Source organism: Nyctibius grandis, chromosome 14 (assembly GCF_013368605.1).
Source record: "Nyctibius grandis isolate bNycGra1 chromosome 14, bNycGra1.pri, whole genome shotgun sequence".
Taxonomy (NCBI): domain Eukaryota; kingdom Metazoa; phylum Chordata; class Aves; order Nyctibiiformes; family Nyctibiidae; genus Nyctibius; species Nyctibius grandis.
The window spans coordinates 7,952,148-7,971,084 of record NC_090671.1 but is presented as its reverse complement, the minus strand read 5'-3'; the positions used below and the strand labels follow the sequence as shown (position 1 = coordinate 7,971,084).

The following is an 18,937-nucleotide window of genomic DNA, read 5'->3' as shown; positions in this document are numbered from 1 at the left end:
CGAGCAGCAGGAGGAGGTGGTGCAGGCGCCAGAGCAGAGATTCTCCTGCGGCCTGGGGAGAGGAGCCCACGTGGAGCAGGTCTCCTGACTGCAACTGCGGCCCATGGAGAGCCCACGCTGGAGCAAACGTGTGAGGAGGAAGGAGTGACAGAGAGGGACTGTTATGGACTGACAACAGCCCCCCATTTCCCATCCCCTCTGCGCTGCTCAGGGGGTCAGGAAGAGGTAGAGGAGTTGGGAATAAAGGAATGAAGCTGAGCTTTCAAAAAAAAGGGGGTATTAGGGGGAAGGTGTTTAGGTTTTGTCTTTGTTTCTCACCATCCGTATCTATTTTAATTGGCAATAAATTAATTTTCCTCAAGTTGAGTCTGTTTTGTCCATGATGGTAATTGGTAAGCCATCTCCCTGTCTTTATCTCAAGCCACAAGCTTTTTCATCTTATTTTCTCCCCCATCCTGTTGAGGGGGAGGAGTGCGAGAGTGGCTGGGTGGGCATCTGGCAGCCAACCAAGGTCAACCCAGTAAGGTAAAGGGAGAGTCTCGAACGGGAATTCACCCAACCTGCTCTAGGCAGGGCTGTAAGCAATATGAAGTCCTAACACAGCAAGCCTGCCTTATATTGATGACTCCAGCACCCGGGACAATCTACCTGCACAGAATATTTCCAAAATCTGAAGCCATAAACTGGCAACTCTATAGGAAACATTACAACATGAAACATAAGCAAGAGAGCATTTAAAACTGTTGTCATCACTAGCTCTGATCTTTCAAGCTTTCATCCTGACATTCACTACCCTTGCAATGCAATACTGAAGGAATGGACGGAGTAGTGACAGGTCTCACACAAAGCACTGAGGAAGCAGCAGTTTAAAAAAAAAAGAAAAGATGATGCTTAAAAACAAAAAAAAAAAAAAAAGAAGAAAGACTATTTCACCAAAAATCAGCCAGCCAGATTTTATTAATCCTGACTGCACTTGCACGATCTACAAAGGACTACGGACTACTATACTTCCTTACATAATTGTTGCCAATCACATCTTTAAGCTAGAGATACCACACAGAAAGTGGTCTTACAGAAAAACATTTTTTTAAAAAGGGGGGAAAAAAATTCAACTTGTTGGCTTTAAATTCTGCACTTTAAGGGAATTCAGGGAAAAGAGAGAAGGATTTGAGGAGGGGAAAAAAAAAAAGAGGGCAAACCCCTAGAATTTGTTTTGAAGACTATTTAGATTATTTTAAATTGCTGTTGACCATAAAGTGAACAAAAGTAACAGAAAAAAATATTGCCGTATCTAAGTGCCATGTTTCCATGATATATGGAACAGCATCATATGCGGCAATAAAATGTTTTAGCTGATCATTTCTTGTCTTTTTGGCACTCTGCTGACACACTTTTTAAAGTGTTAATTAAAAAAAGAATCAAATCAACACTACAAATTGGATAGACTTGTGCCCTGCAAACAGTCTCTTCTGACCACTAATTTGTGGAGTTGGGGCTCAGCCAACTTCCAATGAATCCGTGGAGAGTTTCCAGCAAACTGTCATCGCAGCAGGATGAAGTTCTTGATAGGGTGATCAGACATGGCAAGTGAAGTGATGCTGAACTGTCACTGAACAAGTCTGTTTTATTGTGCCTGAATCTTCCTTTAAGGCTCATCTAAAAATGGAGATTGACAGTTTATTTCCAGATACACATTTATAATATAATGCACCTAAAACCTTGTAGTATCCACATGGAAGCATGCTTTTTGGATTATTGTCACATTGTGGGAAAATGACAAAGAACACTGGACCAGGCGTAGCTCTAGCACACAAATAGTTTTAACATTTTTTATATTTATAAATAAAATAGGCCATGACAAGAGACCTGAACATGCAGTACTTGCCTCTTAGGGATTCTGATTTTTTTTTTCTTTCTATTTTCTTCAGTTTGAAATAAAGAATTTTAGATTTCAAATACATGACTGCATTTTAAGTGTGCCTAGTGCAGCAGCCATCCTGCGTTCATTTATTTATTACATTTTCAGGAGGCTATTTCCAAGATATAGTTGAATAAGCACAAAAATAAAGCTAATCTGCATGTAGAATACTAATAATAATTTGGAAATTCAGTGTAGATCTATTGACTTTTGACAGGCTTCTGCTTTCTGAACATGAACCCAAACAAGGCTACTACAGCACAGAGTAAAAATCAGCAGTGAGTTAGTCTAGGCCTCCCTTGATGTACCTTCCCTCCAACAACCTTCAAAATATCACAGGTAAAGTCAGGGAAGTGATAGTCCAGTGTTTTTATGTTCTTGGAGAAAAAATAAAATCCCTTCTGTGTTACTGCCATGGGAAATCAGAACATCCCTTACCACTCTGCAACGTCTTCCTTACATACATTTCCTTTGTCTAAACATTAAGATGGTGGAAAATTAAAGAAGTCCTTGCCTATTGCAAGATTAATTCACAATAGCAGTATCTTATACTCTCCTGTCTTTCCATCTTGTCCCCTACCAATTAAATGAGGGCAGACTGGTTAATTGTCTGAATTTAGTTTGAATCTCTGTTTTCTGAACTCAAAAAAACAAAAAGCAAACAAGACCTTGTTAAGACTGTCACCCTATAGAAGAAGCAAATATAAGAGAACTGACTCTCAGAGGGTAGGCTCAGTACTTCTTGAAAATTAGAAAGTCCAACTTGAAAACTGAGGAGTGAAGAGAAGCATCTAAAGACCAGCAGCCACTGGAAAAGTTAATGGGAGTGAGTTCAGATATCTGTTGATGGCACTGAAAGTGCACACGTGTATAGCAACGTTGCATGGTATTTTCCATCCTAAATCACTTTGCCAAATTAACTGTTAGACTGCACTCTTTCTGCTAGCTCTCCTCTGCAAGCAAAATATCTGTCCCACTTGAAGGCTTTAACCAAAATGATTCAGTCATTTCCAAGAGGAAGCTGAAGATGTCATTCTTTTTTTCTGTTGAAACGCTCATCACCTCTAAGTTATGGAACAGGATCTCATCCTCGGGCAGCAGACAGTCCTCTGTCAGAGGGATATGGACCAGGACATGCAGGATGACAGAGGCAGCTGAAGTAACACAATCAGCCAGGAGGACCAACAGCCCTCTAAGGGACTTAAACCAAGCATGCAGTCACTTGAATACCTAGGAATAATCACTTTGCAGTGAGATTTTAATTGGCACGTCAGGAGATCAAAATCAGGTTCTAGTTTTAGATGAGCTTCATCCCATCTGTGTAATTCTTACACAGCTTCATCAAGTAATTTAAGCAGGCATGGTAAGAAAGAGTGAGAGGGGAACTAAGAGGAGAAGTCTGAATTAGATTTCTTTTTGAAAAATTATAAAAAAATAGTAACACAGTACATCATTCCTTGCTCCAAAGAAATGTCTTCAAAACAAGAGGCCAAACTGGGACTAAAAGACAGAATGTATATTAAAACCTTAAGTTTTCTAACTGAAGAGTTGGCAGGACTTGCATGCCCAGGGGAATCAATCCCTCATCAGACATGCAGGCATCCACCCACCATGCATGCATAGTATGCTGTTTTGGAGACATATCACAACATACACAATGGCAGAAGCAGCCCAACAGAGAAGTATTTCTAGGGGAACCAAGAAGAAAACTGGCAAGAAAAGACACTTTTTTAATGCCAAGTGGATATTACACTCAAAATAGCTTTTCCTTATTTCCAAAGCAGTTGAAGCAACAAAAATAAATAACATCACTCTGAAAGATGCAAACAAAAGCATAAAGCATATTCATCACAAACAAGGGTTGCAGCAAGATCTTCAAACAGAAAAGATAGATGTGAGACTTACGCACCACACAAGGGAGAAATGAGAAGTTAATTTTAAAAAAAAAGAAGAAAAGAGAGCCTAGAGTTATTGGTCAAAGTCACAGGTTTGACCACATGGAGATGATCATACAGACATCCCCAAGTCCCTGTTCCACCATTGTGCCTTGGGATGTTGGAGGAGAAGCCAAGTTAACAGTGTGGTTCCAGGGCAAACTCTCTGGGCAACAGTTCCCAAGCCCATTGCTGGACACAAACCCCACGGAGGGAGAGCTCACCCACCTACACAACTAATGGCTCTTGCTGCTTGGAGCCAAGAAACTACGTAATCAAATGCTGGGAGGTGGTTCAGCAAGCTGCTGACAGCAGACAAAGGTTAACCACTGGTGCTCAGCGTTATTAGATCATAACACATCTGGAGAGTCTTATTGCTAGGGCAAACATTAATCTTCAGAGAAAGGTAAACATGCAAAATGAGACTTCGCTCATGAGAAAAAAATTGAGAGGGAGGTTATACACAATGAAAATAATCCCAAATAACTTTTGAAACTGAACTGGCTGAAAAGGGGGAGAGGAAGTGTTTTTCCATAAGAAAATACCTGCCTCTTCCAGCCAACTGGGATCAGAGTAGGAAGAAAAGTTTTAAGCTGAACCTTTCCGTTTTGAAGCACTTCTGTGATTGACCTGAGTTTAAATTAAAATAATGCTTGTTTATAGGAATGTCCAAGCTTTCCTTATTCCCAGCACTGTACTTAAATTGTGTTGATATAGATATTACATTGGATTATTTCCCTGAAGACATGAAAGGGAGCTAATGTAAATGCCAATTCAGTTTTAAGAATCCTGGGAGAGTAAGGCTTTGTCTGACTTTATTTATGAAAGCCCTTATATATTTAAGCAGTTTCAAGTTTGCTTTGTTAGGCTCCAACTTAAAAAGTAATTCATTCATTTAGGAATATTCTGCGATTAGTTTAGTCTGAGTGCATGTAGGGGTCTTCTGTAGAGTAGTCATCTCACAGTGGCACATACAAACCTTATTTCCATGGGAATTACTGAGTAGTCAGCCTCTATGAACACCTCCCCTCATCAAAAAATAATGACATCATTTTATATGTGGCTTGACAACAATCTGTATTTCATGAATTCCCATCTTCATATTGCCTGCCTTGCTCCATACAGCTTGTTGTCCTCTTGCACAAAGGGCAGCATTTCCTAATTATGTGACCTCACACAATATTAAAGTACTTAACAAAATGGTGCACATGTACACTGGAAACAGCTGCTTTGGTGCTTAGATCAAAAATTCAAGAGGTCTTTTTTCTGCACCTGGCTCCACTGTCCTTTGTTACTGAATGATCTCAACACACAGCAGTGGAGTACAGATATTTCATAAGGATTTCACATTTGAAGTCCACAAATTCTGCGTTTACAGTTTCACAAACAGAAAACCATGGTAACCACTGCAATATCTAAGTATAGGTTACTGTACAGTTTATCCCATAATATCCATCCTGAGAAAAACAGAGAGTCAAGTACCCACCAATGTCTGCATAATAGGTTTAGAGCACAGAATTTTAGGCACTTTGGACAGCTTTGAAGCAAGTCTAGCTAAATTGCATTAGTAACTGCAGAAGAACAATCACAGACTAATTAAATCTTCTTTCTGGATACAGATTACTGGCTGAAGATTTATGTAGTATACACTATGCTGTGGTGTACTCATTTGAATTAATTATTGCAATCACCAAGCAAGGATCCCCAAAACCACCTCTCCTGTGCTAAAACAGGACCTAGGCTAACTACAGTTTTCCAATCCATGGTGTTCTTTGCAGAAGAATAATACAGAATTTCAATTAAAACCCGCAGCATTATTGTTTCGACCCCCATGCTTCTTCCTTTCAATTTCATTAGCAGCTCTCACTGGCAAATGATCAACTAATAGTAGCTCTGTAACAGTGCAGCCAAATTGAACATTACTCTTGGATTAGTGAGAAAAGTCTTGTATCTACTGGCTCAAATCAAAGGACAGTAAATCAATGTTCCACTTCTGCACTGGTTACACAAGTGTAGCACTGATTCAGCTTTTAAGATACTTCTCCCCACTCCAGTGTGCATCTATTTCATGCTCTAAATTGGCTTATACCACCTTATTACCGTATTCCAGACACCTTCCAATGCAAGCTAAACAAAAATCATGGTTTCCCTTTGTAGGCCTTGAAAAGTTTCCTAGTAGCTTATACACTAAGTAAAGTAAGAACAGAAAGCCTGTTCCAGGTCATCTTTCACAGGTCCCACATAGATCCCCACGCCACAGGGTCCTACAGCTGATTTCAGCTAAGAAGCACCTAGTAACAGAATAAGTTGTTTACACACAAAAATGTTAAGTGTATAATTAGCGACTGTCCCAGGTAATGAACCTCAAAAGTCAGACCTCCAAGGTCACCACATCTGTCTCTCAATTTAAGTTTTGTGTTCTGAACAGTAGCATCCCTTAGCATTACTAACAAACCAATTGAGTACTCATGTCCTAGAGACTGCTTCTATTTATGAAAGGACACATGTGTGGTACACTTGGACAGTATTTAAATTAGCATCTTGAAAAGGATCTTAAACAAAAAATAGAAAAATTGCTTGTATGTTCATGTACAAAGGCTGAGAGCCCACCCTGATCTAGTTGAGACACTCTCTCATTTCTATTTCCATACATCCTTGATCTCTGCTCATAAGGAAAAACAGAAAGGAGGTTGCTACTGGCATAAATCACACACTGACTACAGCTGTGGATGGCCCATGTACAGGAATAACTTTCATTGCATTAGCTCTTCTGCCTTTAAAACTACATCTACAGTGAGCATTGACATGCCATTGTGATGGCTGCATGCAGATAGCTGGGCATCCCACAGCTGAAGATGTCCAGCTATTTACAGCCATCAATTAAGCCGATTCTCCTTTTTCCCTCTCCCAAACTATAGGAAGAAAAAATATTCCTGTTGATAATAAACATTGTGGGGTTTTTTTTCTAAAGGAATGAATTTTAATAGCTTTCAGAAGTTTCCTGTATTGCCCTGGTCCCCCTGGAAGCAAAGATGATATAATCAACTAGTTAAAAGCAGTAAAACAGAGCTCTCTTCCAGTGTTTTAAAAAACAAAACAAAACACACTTTTCACAATTCAGTTATATGGATTTTCCTATTGAGATTGCCTGTCTTTTTATCTTGTGTGACAAGTTTGTCTAGATTCTTTTTACAAAAATTATATATCAAGATGAAACTGCCACAGCTTAAAAGGACATTTCTTTGTCATAACAAGAATGAATATTTTTCAGAAGCTGACAGACTTGACAACTGAGATGACTCAGGTCAACCTGGCAAGCCTTACCTCTTCTGGATCACAAGTAGAGTGGACAGGGAAAACCTGCCATTAAAGATGCATTTAAGACAGAAAATGTTACGATATCTCAGGAGGCTAAACTGCACTACTTGAAATCAGTGTGTGTTTGTGAAGTCAGTTTTGAAATTCACCTGATTAAACTGATGCACACTTTTTTGCACACTCTTTTTCCTCTATGTAATGTCATTGCTGTGGCTGTCAGTGAATGTGTACTTTGTGAAGCTGCTCTCTGTCAGTTCCAGCAATTTCTTGATTTGGCATATGGGATTTAAAAAATGAGGAATATGTTAATAGTGAAGTAGTGAAGCATGGTTTGGAAAGAAAGTTCAAGAAGGGGGACTTTGTTCTTTTTCACAATTAGCACTACCAATATCAAGTGCATGCCACCTAGAATGGCTAGAAACAGACAAGGAAGACAAGCTTTGTGTTGCAGAGGTTTCAGAATTACAAGAATATCTGGTGTGACCGTTCAGTTAGTACAAGGGGGAAGCAGATAGGCACAGTGGTAGTGTTTCCACGTGCTTTCATACACACCACAGTAAACCTTGAAGTTCTGGCATCACATGTCACAAGCAACTACCACCAGAGCTACACCCAAATCCACAAGCAGCAAGTTACCAGGCAGAGGCCAAACCATAAGAGGGATGGAAGATCACATGCCAAGGCAGAATTTATGCTGTCCAGTAGCATCGCAAGATTAAACATCTGAGCCACAATTTTATCTTTATTTCCTTTTTTGTGCATCTACTTACCAGCATCCAGTTCTGTTTCCTCTAGGTTGGTATAAAATGCACCTGTGTTACAGATGAAGCTCTGTAACACCTGTAATATACATTTTAAAACACATTTTATCATTTGTTCTAGCTGAAATCAGAACACTGAACTAGCAGAAGTGAACATTTGCTAGTGACGAAACAAACCCAAGTCAAAAAAGCAGACGATGCCTTCCCCTTTTTTGATCTATGAACATATACAAGTCATGGGAGGATGAGATCTAATAGCTAGTTCAAGAATTTTAGGTACACATATAATTATATTCCCATAAACTACCATCCAGAATGGTTACTATAGTTTTGAACTTTAAAATGCTATTACGTATTTATTTTAGGGCTATTCCAGTACAGGATCAGATAACTGCAGTGGGGAAGAAGTGCTTATGGTTTAAGAAGTGCATTTATCATAACGTAAGTGTATCTGAATTCATATGCGGCTAACCTGTATGTTTAAGCCATTGCAGGAATGTTGAGTCTTTCTAGTTCATGAAATACAGCAACATGATATACAAATGTGGGGGGAATATAAAAATTTTTTTCAAACATTCACAAATGAAGATGAGCTCTCCTTCTTACTAAGGTATATCCACCAGCCCTGCTATTGAGTACAGTCTACCTGCCATTCTTCCTCCTTCTACCATCTGAATAGCACAGGTATAGGCTATTTCTCCATTTTCTTTCCATCCCTACTGTGACTTCAACTTCAGTTGCTCTTCTACACCAATTTATCACTCCTCAGTTGTTCCCTGAAGGTTATTGATATTAAATTCCTCTGTGTCACAGACTGCATTAGAGTGCCAATTGCATATGTCTGTGGCGTATACCTATGATTACCTCCCATTACGACTTCTAAGAACAAAGTTGAAGTCTCAGTTTCAGTATTGACTGAATGAGTTTTCACCTTACTTGTGCTTTCACTTCACCCAGAAAATTACCCATTTTATTATCCCATTTAAGGAAATAATATACAGCAGCTTTACTACCATTATATCAAAGGAGTAGTGGCAGCTGGACTTTTGTTACGAATTACACGTTTCTGCCATACTTCAAAGATGCTCAAGTGACTGCATGCTACAGAAAACACAGTCTGAAAATGGGTATGTTACCAGAAATTTCTAGTCTAAAATATTCAGTGAGAGAATGAAGAGCTTTTTTTTCTCCTTACTAAAATGAGCCACAGTTTTTCCTTAAAGCCTTACGCTTTTAGCTTGCTGTGTAATCCATAGATACAGGCATTGCAGCTGCTAAACTCAGATTCTCAGCACTGAAAACTACAGTAAGTAGCACAATTTAAACAGATGAAGAGAACTATTAGTTCCAGAATAATCATAGAATTATTTAGGTTGGAAAAGACCTTTAAGATTGAGTCCAGCCGTAATAGTTCATTGGGTGACATCATGCTTTAGAGCATCATGCTTACTGACAATTAAGCTGCATTCTCTACTAATAATGAAGTTACACGACCTAAAATAAGGTGGGAAGTTCTCAAAACTCCTGTTCATTGGATGAACACGCTAAGGTTTACATCATACTAGTTGGTAGTCCAAGGCATAAAAGCCCACACTTCACTGAAATAGTTTAAATTGTTATCTCCAACAAAAAGCCTTATGACAAATATGAAGAAAAAAGGTTTTGGTAGAAATAAGTTCATGTCTGCTACAACTGAACCACTCTGGATTCCTGCAATGTTAAGAAGAATCGGTTCTTCCTTCATGATGCCATTTGATTTGTTCATGTAAGTAAATTAACCTAATCATTATATATAACGTTATTGATATGTTCCTTCATAATGCTTAGAGTTAATGCTTGTTTACTCTCCTACTGTGACAAATTAGACCACCTACTCACACACTTGTATTTATCATTAAAGGAACACACATGGAGAGCTAAAAGCCTGCGATAATACAACTGCAATATTTAGTTGCCTTTCCAGGCAATAATCTTGATAGCTAAATAGTTTAGTTCCCCCTCATAAAACCAGAAGGAATTTAACAGTAATACAGTGAATCCTAAATAGTTAGCTGAGAAAAAAAGAATAAAGGAGAATCTATAACAGAGTTTTCCCAAATTAAAGTATAAGAGTGCCACTGATCAACACCACCATGAACTAATAGCAGATACTGCGTATTTCAAACACTCTTTATGTGCTTCTGTTTAGCAAAGGTGTTTGGACAAAAGCTAAAAATAAAGACTACATTGCTAAAAAGCTAAACCCGGCCTTCAAGTTCAAAGAGCTCTTCATCTAGCAGAAGACACTTGTAACATGTGGCTGGAGCCCACAAACACGTCTAAGAAGAAAGCCAAGTCAGAGCCTCTGTTTTTCATACACATCACAGAATCACAGAATGTTAGGGATTGGAAGGGACCTCGAAAGATCATCTAGTCCAACCCCCCTGCCGGGGCAGGATCACCTAGACCATATCACCCAGGAATGCGTCCAGGTGGGTTTTGAATGTCTCCAGAGAAGGAGACTCCACAACCTCTCCGGGCAGCCTGTTCCAGTGTTCAGTTACTCTCACTGTAAAGAAGTTTTTCCTCATATTTATGTGGAACCTCCTGTGTTCCAGCTTGCACCCGTTGCCCCTTGTCCTGTCAATGGATAATCAGAAATGTTTGCAGTGCTCCAAATGGATTATTCAGTAAGTGGTTTAAAAAAAAGTTATTATTCATTTCTTCCACATATATTAGCCTCCATTGTTCAGTTCCACCGCACTGAAGTTGCTCAAGTCCCTGATATCCCACTGAGCTGATCTGCACCCAAAATTTCATACCTGAGTCCCATCCATCATCAGTTTCATGTATTTATGCACAGGTTAGTTCATTAACAGACATAGCAGCCTTAGAGCTTAATGACACAAATAAAGAATTAATAAACACACATGTAAATCTTCATCTGATAAAGCTGTGCTATGACAAGCAAGCATGGGTCGTCTCAGTAACACTGCTTAAAGCAATTTTAGGCCACTGCCTCAACTGCTGCATATCAGAGATCTACCTAACATCAAAAGAGTTGTGCAAATCAACACCCCTGAAAATTCAGGCCTATCTCAGCCTTGAATTATACATCACAACAAGAAGACCTTCAGGACACAAAACACTGCCTGTGGAAAAAGATAAAAAAATGAGATGCTTAGGGAAAGGGAAAAAACCCACCACCACACAGAAGACCCTAATCTCATGCATACTACTTGCTTTGATTCCAAGACAAAGATAGATCTTACTAGAACTGCTCAGGATAAAAACCAACAGCAATTCCATACAAGTTTATCTGACTATTTTTGAATGGACGGGACTCCAGATACTGCCTGACAACAGTTGCTCAATTATGTGTTACTTTTATTACACACAAGACTTGGCAACAGCAGAGAACGTATGTCTGGGACAGTCCTCAAAAAATTTACTAACACTTCAAGATGCACAGGCCAAGTTGCAATATTGAGAGATCCTAAAATACTTCATTTTGCATGTAATTATTCACTGATAACAGAGGGAGCAGTTAAGTTTGAAATTCGGTAACAGACTAAAGCCAATTGCTTCTTCCGTACAGTAACAAATTCTAAAACGAACATCTCAGTTGAGCTCCTGCTGCCAAAAGGATGTTTCAACAACAACTATGTTACCAGGAAAGCCTTACCTCACTAAGCAGTTTGTAGCTCTATGTTTGAAGTATCATGTGAAAACAAACATACAGCTTCCAAAACAACCTTAGCATACATCCATTTCTCAAGATGCAGGAAAAATAAATGCCAGCATTAAGACCCCTTTTTTTGACTATGAAACCATTTAAAAAATATTCCCAACACCAGGGTCAACCAAGTTCATCACAAAAGCCAACTTCTGTCTTCTGTTTGCCCACAAGCACCAAACTATAATTAGATGCCAAAATGATGAATGATGAGCTTATACTTGTACCAGTTCTTGGGGCTTGTACCAGTTCTTGAAACAGTATAATATCCTGAAAGGATCCACCAGTATTTCATATTGAAAGCATTAAAAACAAGCAACAAGAAATCAAGTCACATTAAGTCAAGAGCATAACTCAGTGTCAAAACCTGTTCTGATTTAAGAAATCATTAGACAAAACATTTGCATTTTATTCTGAAATCCTACGTTAAGATTACTACACCAGTAATGAGCATTTTGAAACATCAAGAATCATATCACAGCCAAACCAAGGAGGATAAAGACACAGACACATACTCCCACTGTTACATAGCCTTCTGCTTCTAACAGCTTCACTGAGCTCAGTTAAAAATTAGCAATGGCAAAACAAGGAAAAGAGAGTTTCAAAATAAGTGAAACAATAAATCTTAACATCCAATAGCGATCTTTCCACCCTCCCAAAAGCAGCTCAGTCAAAGCTCATTTCAGAGCATCTCTCTCGGAATACCGACACCGCCTCTGCAGGGAAGCCGCGGCTACCCCAGTACAGGAAGGGTTAGCGATCTACAGGACTCAAGTTCATAGAAAGGGAGAGGAAACAGAAGGCTAAAGCACTACACCACTCACATATTAATATAACTACAGGAGTTCTGCAAGCTGACCACCCCAGCTCAATTTTGCATTTAAGGGAAAAGGGAATGGGAGAGGAAACGGGGAGGGGAAAAAAGTTTCCCCCTCCCTCCTTCAAGTAAATCTAAATTTGTTCATTAGATCCTCAGGCTTTTAAGGACAGTTACATAAAAATATGTACAATCCGTAATGCTTAGAATGGGATTCCTCCCACTTCAAAAGGCTCTGCCGGATAAAGCCCGAAACACACGAGAGATTCATGGAAAAGGCCAGCTCTCCCTCCTGAACCAACAGACTTCGCGCAGCTAAAACACAGGCTGGGCTCACGCCTGCCGGCACCAGGGCGGCCGTGGCTGGGGATGCGTTTCTCTCCCATCCACCAGCCCTGCTTGCACAGACCGGGGAGCGGGGGGCTGCGGCTCATTGGCATCTTTGATGTGCACAGCCGGCAGCTGCGGGAGTCTGATGGGGTTTATGTGCCATGAAATGGTGGATCTGACTGTCAGACACATTTTATGATACGGAAAGATAATAAAGCCTCTGCAAACCAGAGCCGGGAAGGGATAGCAGGAGGCGGGCAGGGAGCGGGACCAGCAGCGGCAGGGCCTGTAGGAGCTGTCAAGCCCAGCCGCCTCCCCCCCGGGCCGGGCGGCCCCGGCCCGGCCCCCCCTCCGCCCGAGCGGTACTTACGTGAAAACAAAAAATAAAGTAGTCGAACCCACTAATAAGGCAGCTGCTGTGGAGACAGGGATGTATTTAGTAGGTTTAAACCTCTTTCCAGTGCTGCTGGGCATCCTGTAGTTTACACATCACTATGTAAATCCAACCCGAGAGGAGGGAGCCGGGAGGATGCGGGGACCCTCCGGCGCGGGGAGAGCGGCACCCGGACGGCAGGGAGGGACGGGCGAGGGACGGGAGCAGCTGACCTCCAGCACAGGAAATCCCACCCACACCGCCCGCCCCGCTCGGCTGATGTCAACCAGCCCCTTAAGGTAGCGCTGCGGGGAGACGGGGGCGCGCAGCCGGCGCAGCCCCGCGGAGCGGCGGCTCCGGGGCAGCCCGAGCCCCCGCCGGCACCGGGGACGCAGCCGCCGCGGCAGCCTGCGGACAGGGGGCACCAGATGCTCTCCCTCTTACAAGGGAAAAAAAAAGGCAAGCCATTTATAGAGCTTTATCAGGGTCTTTGTGGGACATTAAAGCTATTTTAACATTCACTCTACAGTGCTCTAGAGGCTGGTTGCAAAATACCTGGGTTCTGCAAGCTGCTGCACTGCTGCAGCACCCGCTGAACTCTGCGCGGAGAGGGTCCTTTGGGAGAAGCGTATTGCAGAACCTGGGCCTGCAGTAAATGCAGAACTAGTCACGTTGGAAACAAATCGTGCATTACTACCTCAGTGAATAAAACCCTACAATTTATTCAGCTAAACCTAGATTCACAGTATTGAGAACTGCTGCACTCTACCAAATTTAACTAAGATGAATGAGTGCAAATGTAACTGAAAATACACTATACTCTCTTCTTTTTAAATCTATCCATTAGCATCAGGAGGCAGAAATAAGAGGTAATTTAAGGTAAGATCATAAAGTTCACCAAAGCAGCTTTCTAAAGAGCACTGTGTGAATGGCTCCTCTGTTCACACTCAGGGGGCACCACCCAGCAGCTCTCCTTAGTCAGAAGTAAATCCTCAGACAGGAGGAAGGGTTCAAGGCCACTTGGAAGTTTAAAAATCAAGACCAGGAGCTGCAGCTTGCTCCCTCCGTCCTGCTTTCTTCCTCAGCTAATCCCCCATTTCCAGCTGCCAACACGCAGATAAAGTAACCATTGCAGGAGACAACAAAAGCCACATTTGCAGCTTCTGTTGGGTGATTCTCAAAAGTAAGCTTGCCCTAGAAGGCATATACTCCAGTTCTGTTCTGAAAAAACATTATAATTCTCCATTTTAAGAGACTAGATGAGCTCCATAGTCCTTAGAGGTATTAGGAACATAACAAGTTAAACCCAACAAAAAAGCAAGTAAGGATCCTCAGCTTTGCAGTTTGCAACAAAATTGTGAGCATCAGCTTTAATATAAGCAGATCCAGCAAGTTCCAGCCTGAAGGCATATGGTTATGTGAAATCTCAGCTTTTGCTAACAACTGTCCCCCCTCCAAAAAAAAAAAGAGTATTCTCTAGCCCTCTGAGAACAACTTTAAAAATGTCAGGTTTTATCCAAAAAGGACTAAAGCCAGAAGGCAACTTAAAATGAACTCCAGACAGTCGAGGAAAGGGAAGGACATCTACTTAAGTTATTTTTGAATACTTGGGGGACATTGAATGTTTCCTATGTTTCCTTTTCCTTGTCATACCAACTTATTGAAATAAATGATTCTTAAAATTCTTGTAACTAATCAAAACTTCACACAGAACCAAACTCCGCATACTAATCTGAAAGCCTTCAGGCACATCTACACTAGCATATTAAGCTGGATCAAAAGTGTACTTTGGAAGCAAGTCTCTCTATCACAGTCACTTACCACAGTTTGATGCATATTGCTGAGGGGTCTCAAAGTACATAACTGGATTCCTTTTCAACAAAACTGAGCTGGAAGATACCTTTCAGGAGCACACCTAATACACTCAGGTCAGGAGTTAGCTTAGCACCACTTGCATGACACAGGCAGAGACTTTATCATTTTCATCAGTTCACGTCTTTTCCTCCTCCCTCAAGCAACATTCCTGGTTAAGAATTTCAGTTGCAAACAGAACCCTGATATTTTTCCACTGATATTTTTATTTTAAACTGGAAAATGTTATCATAAGAAGCATTACAGATCGTTTATGAAGTTTGGTTAGCATCCTGTAATGGACGGTAAGAGACTTACTCAAATGGATTTCTTAGGGCTTGGAAAGTAGTAAAGAAGTTATCTCCCCAGTGACAGTCAGATCTGCATTTTTATCATGGACATGCAGGTTCTTTCTAGGTGAGCAACATAAGCATCCTGTCAAGTTTCTAGCAGGAGTTAGTGAGCAATAAGCACAAGTTCATTTTAAGATACATATTTGGAGGTTGGTGATTTAGTTAAATTTCATTCTTTTTAAGGACAAAGCCTTTCTGGGACAGTAACATTCCTCGATGTGAACACAGGAGTTATTCTTAAGGAGACTATTCCTACTCTGTTCTCTGCACCTAATTACTTTCAATTGTATTTTCCTATAAGGATTCTCACCTCTCTAGAAAGTCCGGTTCTCAAAGGCAGCTTTGCAAGCAGGGAGGATTCAGTGCTCCCGCTCCTTCCACCCTTTGGAATGGTTTTCCCTTTATCACTGACACACTAACGCTTCTCCACAGTCTCACTGTAACAACCCCGTTTAGAGAACCAATCTTTCAAGCCACTCCTGTTCTGAAGAGAGGTACTCAGCAGCAAACAACTCTGCTGTTTTTTTTTAATCTCTCAGTCATGCAACACTCTTCTAGAAAGAGGGACACTAAAGATAACCATGCGCGTATGTGGTATCAGGGCACAGAGAACTGTAGCTTTCATACCAACAGAAAAGGCGTCATCTCCAAACCTAAACTGATCTTAAAAGATCACTGTGCAAGCCTGCTCTGCGCTGCACAGTCATCCTGCGGATCGTCACTTCTGCTGTGCAACAGTGCAGTCATGCCAAACCAGCACTGCCATATTACACGGCTACAGTGTTAGGCAGAATTGTGTTTTGAGATTTTTTTCTGCTGCACGGTGTAGATTACCTATCAGAAAGCAGTAAATTTCTGTAATTTGGTGTCCAACAATTCCCACAGTTCACTTCATTTCCTTCTCACTAAAGTTCCAGTTCATAATCTTCAGATTATGGCTAGTAATTGCATGTCTTTTTGCAAGATTTCACTCTGAGGTTTTACCCCAAAATAGAAAGGGCCAACCACAGCAGCTGTGTTGGAGCCACAGGCCAGGGTACCATTCTCAAAGCTGGTAAGATGAAAGGGAACTCATGACAGAGCAAGCATCAAGAAATCTTGATTGTCATGCAATTTTCATATCAAGTCATGGCACTAATGTTATCTGGAAATCTTAGCTACATGGTTAAGAAAACTATTTTATTTTGCACACTTCAAGTACTGAAAATTCCTGGAATCTTTTATTGGTCACTGGGCAATTTAACTCCTAGCTCATATTAGCTGTTGTCATTAAACAATGACCAGAATAAATAATTCTACTTTTCTTACTGGATTTGCTTACTGCAATAAATGCATTTGCCAGCCCATGTAGTACTGGTGACCTGTGAACTGTTCAGGGTCACTGGCAGGACCCTGAAGGATCAGCAATTAGGTGTTCAGTAAAAGCTGTTTTTCCCTCAAACTTGCAGTGCTCAGTACAGAGGACATCCGGACTATCGTGCCCAGCATGGGGCTGGCAAAAAGTCCAAGCAAGGCCAGACAGTTCTGGGTACAAGCCAGGCCTACTAAGTTACCCATTGGAACTTTAATATGACAATTTTAGTTTAGTTGTTCAAGTTTATTTGTTATGAGATATATCAAGAAATTATTGCCTAATAATGACTTTTCAGTAGCCTAAACAGATATCACACATACTTTTCTAGATTATTCCAAAAGATATTCTCCATAGAATAGCATTTGCTTAGAACAGAACTCATGCAACATGCACTTCCTAACTGCGGTGATGGGGCATGTCAAGTTGCATTTATTATGAGACTTTGATTACTTCATTTACAGACCAATTCCTAAACCATCCCCACAAGGAACTACTTACATTAGAATAATGTAGGCCTCTGAACAGTTTTGGATATCCACCAACCATCCTATTTAAAAACCATTAATAAAGTGTAATTCTCCTCCACTAGGATGGAGGATCACTCTAAATGATGCTGCTGAAACTCAGAAAGCCAACAGTGATTCATGTACCAGGAAACAAATTAAGATATTAAAACTGATAAGCACTATTTATATGAAGCAATGTAACATTAATTATACCTAGTAGAATAGTCTTGAGAAATATCCTCCAAAGAATGCAAAATATTCAGTGATTTTAATGTCCAGTCCATCTTTGTTGATGTTTACATAGCTATAATTGCTTTTATGGAAAAACAGCATTAGAAAACTATATACCTTTAGCTACTTGAAATGAGGACAGCCAGCACAACATGAACAGGCAAGAACTTGTAACACCATTAGCTTCTGTGTTAACTTGTAAGTAAATTGCACATCTTGATACAACAGTTAATATCTACAGTACAATGAATCAGCTGATGCAAATTTGTAAAGTCAAGACTGATAAACAACAAAAAGCTGAACTTCTCCAGCTTGAAAGGTGAAAATAAGTTTAAGACTATAAAGTTCATTAAATACTTGCAGTAGTCAGACACCTTCCACAAAATAAAAAGTTTGCTGTACATAACATCTAATCCAGCATTGTGCTAGCACCTGGTTTGTACTTAAAACATTTGTCATTATATTGGTTAAAAGCATAACAGACAAACTACACTCCACAAACCTAGTTTCACCATTAATACTTAAAGAAGGTATTTCTACAAATGTAATTTATTTAAGGATGTAATGTAGGTTGCATTTTCACTAGGAAACTGTAGCAAACTAGTTACACAAGCAAGTCTGTCAAATATGAACAGGTCTTAAGTCAGTGGTTAATGTCTAATGTGACAGAAGTGGACGAAGATATTCCATACTTAAATTTGCATGTTGGAAAAATACACCAGTGGTCATAAATCTGATGCATAGCTGTAAATACTAACGATTCAACTCAAATATGAGGGTGTTTTTGCTCCTGTGCTTGTCAGTTTTCACAACTTCAAGAATTATTTCCTTACTATATAATTGCACAAGCTGCTTACTTGAGAGAGCACCTTGTTTTCACAGGAACTAGAATCTGAGAAATCACTTACATGTACAATCCACTCTACAGCTGATTACTTCAAACTTTTCTCCACCAAGCAAAATAATTCTGATCTGTTGCAGTTAGTTTTGATTATCTCCTTACTCTGAAAAGGATACGTTATCAAAGATTTAGTTCAAGTTAGTGAAAGACTGGTAATTCGTCTTATTTCTATTTTAAAAAGTAATTCTAGCTATATCTAATTAGGAAGACCTTTAAAGTAAATCCTAAACCACCATAATAGCAAAAAAAAAAAAAAAATCCTTTACACACACAGCTCATTTCACTAAACTAGTTCAAGTTTACACATAGACAAGACCTCAGCAATTTAAGAACACTTTGAAATTAGTTTGGCTTATGAAAATTAAGACACTAGCTTGCCACAGACAGCTTAGAAAGTACAGCTTGCTAGAAACAAGCTGGACCAGCCAGGACAGACAGGTATACTGGGAACAGAAAGGCATAAATGAAGACAGCTACAGAGACTTAATTGGAGAGAGGTTTGAGTTTGTTTTAAATAACCACACCACTGCTTAAGTACTCAGCGGTGAAAGCTGATGGCAAACTGTACAGGAGAT

General features: G+C 40.2%; 1 protein-coding gene across 1 annotated transcript in view; it reads right to left on the bottom strand.

The window, feature by feature from the left end:
• ZDHHC8 (zinc finger DHHC-type palmitoyltransferase 8) overlaps window positions 1-13,345 on the bottom strand; it is a 107,825-nt gene extending 94,480 nt beyond the window's left edge. The window contains exon 1 of the mRNA XM_068412908.1: window positions 13,164-13,345. Within this exon, the coding sequence (XP_068269009.1) occupies window positions 13,164-13,267 (104 nt within the window). The 5' untranslated portion in view covers window positions 13,268-13,345. The remainder of the gene's footprint in view (window positions 1-13,163) is intronic.
• Window positions 13,346-18,937: the final 5,592 nt, after the last annotated feature.